The sequence below is a fragment of the Corylus avellana genome, chromosome ca2 (genome assembly GCF_901000735.1).
Source record: "Corylus avellana chromosome ca2, CavTom2PMs-1.0".
NCBI classification, from domain to species: Eukaryota; Viridiplantae; Streptophyta; class Magnoliopsida; order Fagales; family Betulaceae; genus Corylus; species Corylus avellana.
Genome location: NC_081542.1, coordinates 46,602,743 through 46,608,755, shown reverse-complemented (window position 1 = coordinate 46,608,755; position 6,013 = coordinate 46,602,743). Strand labels below are relative to the sequence as shown.

The following is a 6,013-nucleotide window of genomic DNA, read 5'->3' as shown; positions in this document are numbered from 1 at the left end:
TCTTGTCCAAGTCATTTAACTGGGTGATAACACCCCTTAGCATGTTGAATAATTCCTCATGACTATCCCTAGAATGCAAATAGTCTCTTTTTGACTCATGATTATTCAACTGAAAACAATTAGGGCGAATATGTCCAATCTTACCACAGTGATGACATGTAGGAATGAACCTTTGAGAAGGTTGGTTCCTTGGCATATGAGCACATCTCGGTGTAGAACGAGACACATAGGAATCAGTTAGAATTCCTTTACCTTTCTCACCTCTTGAAACTGGAGGATACATTTCCTTCTTCTTAGTCAAGCTTTCTTCTTTACAAACTGGTTTCACAAAAATTAACTTTGAAGGAGAAGCAGCATTAGTAGAAGAAACAACAGATTTATCAAATCCCAATCCAGTTCTATCAAATGAATGTTTCTGATTATGCAACATGTGATTTAGCTTTTCACTAGAGAATGTTTTCAGATGATTTCTTGATTCATTAAGCTCATTCTCTAAGGATTTCACTTTAGCAATTAACATGTGATTTTCAGACATCAAAGTATTATGAATAGCATGTAAATCAGTTAAAGCAACAGAAAGTCGATCATTTTCAAGATTAACATCTTTGAGTTTCTGCAAGTGTTGCTTATTTAACTTCTTCAATTTAATGCATTCCACATACAGATCATTATAAGCATTTTGCAGATCACCCTCCTCTTCTGATTCATTATTACATATGCCATGTTCACTATCTAGAGAGTTAAACTCACTAGCCTCATGTTCACTATCATAAGAAATCCCAAAGGCTACATAATTAGCACAATTTTTAGCTTTTTCCTCATTGTCTGACTCATCACTTTGAGTCACATTAAAGGCCTTGCCTTTTGAATTTATCAAATTTCCACAATTAGCACGAATATGACCAATACCACCATATTCATGACACTTACGACCACGAGATAATTTATCTTTATGATTTTCATCATTTTTGCCTTCATAATTATCTCTAACCTCATTACTAGGATTCACAAAATTTTTTGATTCCCTACTTCTAAAATTTCCATTCTTTTTGAAAAATTTTCTAAACTTCCTAGCAATAATTGCTATTTCTTCATCGTCTCCAGAATCCTCATCAAAATGAACTACAGATTTACCTTTAGCAGCCTTGATCTTAAGAGCAAGATTTTTTGAGCTTTTGGGCTTAGGTAACATGAGTTCAAATGTCTGAAGAGAACCAACAAGTTCCTCTACTCTCATTGACTCTAGATCTTTGCTCTATTATATAGCAATAATCTGAGGTATAAACTTCGCAGGTAGAGATCTTAAGATTTTCTTTATTATCTTAGCATCACTCATTTTCTTTCCAAGATTAATAGTAGAATTTCTAATAGTGCTAAGCTTAGAATAAAAATCATCAAATGTCTCTTCCTCTTCCATCCTAATCTCTTCAAATTGAGAAACTAACATCTGAATTTTTGAAACTTTCACAATTTTAGTTCCTTCGTGAGTAATTTCAAATGTTTCCCATGCTTCTTTAGCTATTACACATCGAGAAATTCTTGAGAATTCTTCGATGGAGATAGATGTGAAGATGGCATTTAACGCTTTGTCATTCGCAGACGAAGCACTCTTTTCATCCTTTGAAAATTCGGCAATTGCCTTATTAGGATTAGTCCATTCAGATTCAACAATATGCCAAACATCAACAGATTTGAGATATGCTTTCATACGAATTTTTCAAAACGTATAATTGGATCTGTCAAAGACGGGAAGTGAGTTAGGTGCAACTGTGTGAGACATATTATGAGGAGTCTAGGATCACACTCAGGAAATTAATCCAAACAGAGTGAACCCGCTCTGATACCAATTGAAAAAAAAAACTAATACGACACCAAACGACACCTATTTTGAATGTATAGGTGTTTCACACAATTTATGCGAAAATAGATCTGACCTAACAATTAATAAACAACCAAAAATATATGTAACAATAAACAATAAACAACACAGATATTTTGGTTACGAAGAGGAAACCAATTAGAGAACTCTCTAATTGTAAAACCTCTTCGGGGCAGCCAAACCCAGGAAATCAACTAACTCAGTAAAAGAATAAAGGATTACAAGACGTTCACACTTACAAAACCTTTGCAATTGACACGATCTTGTATAAGACAAGCGACCCACTTGCCTTCTACCGCAGTAGCCCTTTCCAGAGACAGCTGGCACAATCCTTCTACGTGATCTCCCTTCACCGGAACTCCGATTGACTTCGCTTCAACAATCAACAAGTAAACACAAACGATCACTCTAAGAGAGAGAACAGACTCTACCCTCTTAGCACACAAAAGCGAATTCTAGATGCAGAAATTCGTCCTCTCTCTTTCTATAGAGGTGTATTTATAATAGCCCCATCATTCCTAGACCTAGGAAAGAGTTTATATTCATTTAAAACTGTTACAGGTACGCAGCGTCCGGACGGGAACATGTGCCGTCCGGACGGGACAACAAAACACAGCCAGAAAGTGTTTTTAACACATGGCCGTCTGCAATCTCGTCCGGACGAGATTGCACACGAGCCATTCCGCCCAGCTTCGTAGTCTTCTCTTTATCGCCCGTTTTGACCCAGTAAACATTGGAATTAGCTAAACTTTGTGAAACATGACTTTGTAGATCCTTGAGTTAGCTTTCCAACGCCGCAAAGATTGCTCCAATCAGAGGCTTGAAACTCAAGATATGACATTTTTAGTAAAAGTCGTCCGGACAGGATTCAGACGAGACTGCAGACGAGGCTCTCGGGAATTCTTGTTTATCGAACTCGTCCGGACGGGGTTCAGACGAGACTGCAGACGAGGCTCTCGGGAATTCCTATTTATCGAGCTCGTCCGGACAGGATTGCAAACGAGATTGCAGACGAGGCTCTCGAGGAAAATAGAATTCTTCGAGCATCCGAACGGCACTTCTTCTCGTCCGAACGGTAATTGAATGGATGATGAATCTTGGCACTTTTGGTCACCATTTTGCTTACCGAATTAAGCCAACAAGAACTTACAGGGCTATTTTCGGTAAAGTCCGATGTTTACAGCTTTGGAGTTTTAATGCTATAAATCATAAGTGGGAAAAAGAATGTGAGCTTCTATCATCCAGAGCATGCAGAAAGCCTTCTCCCACATGTAAATCTCTTTTTATTTTCATTTGTATCTTTAGTTCAGATATGAAGTTTTTGTTTATTGCATTGATATAATTAAAAACAATATAAAACAGGCATGGCGACTATGGAATGAAGACTAAGGACTGGAGTTGATAGATCAGACCTTAGTCGACACTTGTCCTCGAAGTCAGGCTCTGAGATTGATCCATATCGCATTATTATGTGTTCAGGAAGATCCCAATGAAAGACCTACAAGGTCAATGGTCGTCCTCATGCTTGGAAGCAGCTCGATAAATCTTCATCGTCCATTACCACCTCCATTTTCTTTAGGTAGATCTATCTTATCTGATTAAACTTCAACAACTGCAGCCAGGGTAGGATTTTTCGCATCTGATCAATATTCAACAGGTGCTTCTATCCAGTCAAGAGATTAACTGGAGTATGGTGTTCCATCCATCCACTTAAAAACATGAATTTTCCATTTTGATTACAGAATTTCCTTCCTATCAGGGGATGCATCATTTTCCTGCAAATACTACAGGGTAGGAATTATAGTGCCTCTATAACCATATCCTACTTCTATTCTTGAAATAGATTTTGCTGTAAATATATTTGCATACGAAGAGAAACAACATTAAATTAGCATATAAACCAAATTATAGAAAACAAATTCACACATAAAAAGTAAATGACTACTGTCCCCAAAGGAGGACTTCATCTTCATATTTTACACTAGAGGCTGTTCTGGAGTGGTGGTTGCAAGTCCACCCAGACTTTCTAACTCTCTACATTAAAAACAAAAAATTTCAAAGTTTTTAAATTTCCCCACTGCTCATTTTGTGCTTGTACTTCAGAGTCACCGAAAGAGAGAGAGAGAGAGTGAACCGAGAGAGTTAGAGGGTTTTCTCGCAGTGAGTGGTGCGAGAGGGAGCAAGGTGGTTGAGATACCATCGTGGTGCTGTGGGCAGCGCCTGGAGCGGTGGACCTCAGCCCAACTCCGGCTAGCTCTGTAGTTGGGTCTCTGAGCTTCCTCTGTTTCCAAGCAAAGGGAAACACGTTTTGTTAGGTAATCTCTTCCCTTGACTCCAATCGTAGGATTTCGTGGTTTTTAGTGTTTGATTTTCCTGATTTAGGGTTTGAATTTTCATGGCCTATTGTGGTTTGAAATTGGGATGTAGGGCAGTGTTTTGCTAATATTAATCTGTTCTCATTTAATTGTATCCATATTAGTGACAATTTATAATCATCTAAGATAATAATTATGTTAAGGATACTTGTAAACATGTCAAATAAACACTTGTTTAACCCTAAAAAAACCATTTGAGCCCAAAAACAACCCATTTGGGACTTGGCTCATAAAAATAGATTTGGCCCAAAAAGAGATTTGGCCTATACATATTAACCAACTTAACTGACTAACAACTAACCGATTTTCGACTTAACCAAGTGACAATTAATCAACTTTACTGAATAAATCATAATTGTCGAAATTAATATATACAGGTATAAAGTCGGTTAATTAACCGATTTAAGTAGGTAAAAATAGGTCTACTAACACCAATTTATCAATACCCAGACCAGCTCTTCAACGTCTGACTACTCGCTCTTGGAGCCCGTTTTCCTCTTGGGTTGGGTTGGGTTGGGACGCAAGAGATTCGAGTCTTGGGTCTCTTCAGAGGCCATCATATCTAATGGCTATTGCGTGAGTTTTAATAATAAATTATTATTATTATTATTTTGAGAATTTTCTAATGTTTAATGCAAATGCCAAGAAATTCGCTGGCGTTTCACAAAACTCGGCACTTCTAATACGCTAGAAAATAGACGCCAAGAAAATTTTATTAATATTTATATAATATATTCAGTGTTTTAAACAAATGCTGGAAAACTGCATGTTTTTCTGAATTCAAATATTTTTTTCTTAATTGAATAAAAAAAATGGTTATAAGGAAGATCTTTTTTCACTCCGGATCGAAAGGGAAGGAGTGAACGACACTAAAAATAAAAATTAGGGTGAACTGCCTAACAACAGATTTAAAACATACTAAAATAATGCATAAAGAATTATAAAGAATAAGAAATTGGTCAAATAATTAATAAGTAACTCAATCATCTTAAGAAACCACACAAATGGCTAGAGAAGCAAAGGAAACACATATATCTAAACTGACACTTGAAAGCAACAGCAACCACCGGAATTCAAATACTCTCACAAACTTTTCTAAAGTCTTATTCTCATGCTTTGAATACTAATATGAGATCGAGACCGAAGTGGTAGAGTACCAGCTGATTTAATTTGGTCGCCCCCTCGTCCAAATTATTTTATATCTCTAAAATAGAAAGGAACACATAATTGAAAAATACAAAGCATGCAATCTTATCTCATGGTCAATGATATTGATGTCCCACCCACTACGGGAGGAAGGGATCTCCCTGTTTCACAGGCATGCAAGATGACCAAACAAGAGTCTCTAATGGCTGCTGTAGCCAATTCTATGGTCAATAGTCTCTTTTTTTTTTTTTGAAGAATCTTGCCCTTAGTTGGATTCAGTTTAGCTGTAATATTTGGAACCAAAATATCGTAGTTTCCTGAGCTACATAGTTTTTCGGAAGTCCTATAAAGTTCAGAGGTTAGGACTTAGGATGTTGTATTTATGAATTCACCTCTATAATTTCATAGACTCTACCTAGTCAAGCATTTGGAAGATAATTAAATTATTAATATTAATTAATACTATACAATTTTATCCTTTTCATGGGCAAAAATAAAGGAGCTTTTTTTTTTTTATATAAATTTTACTTTTCAATCCTAAAATATAACACAGCTGCAACTTGCAATGTCCCATACATAAAATTTAGAAAAATGTTTGCTTTCATTTTTTTTT

General features: G+C 36.3%; 1 protein-coding gene across 1 annotated transcript in view; it reads right to left on the bottom strand.

Annotated features, from left to right (window-relative positions):
- Positions 1-1,237, bottom strand: part of LOC132170020 (cysteine-rich receptor-like protein kinase 10) — a 4,918-nt gene extending 3,681 nt beyond the window's left edge. Inside the window, exons 1-3 of the mRNA XM_059580945.1 lie at positions 862-1,237; positions 534-786; positions 253-398 (exon numbers count right to left, since the gene is read on the bottom strand). Coding sequence (XP_059436928.1) covers positions 253-398; positions 534-786; positions 862-1,237 — 775 coding nt within the window. The remainder of the gene's footprint in view (positions 1-252; positions 399-533; positions 787-861) is intronic.
- Between the last annotated feature and the right edge of the window lie 4,776 nt (positions 1,238-6,013).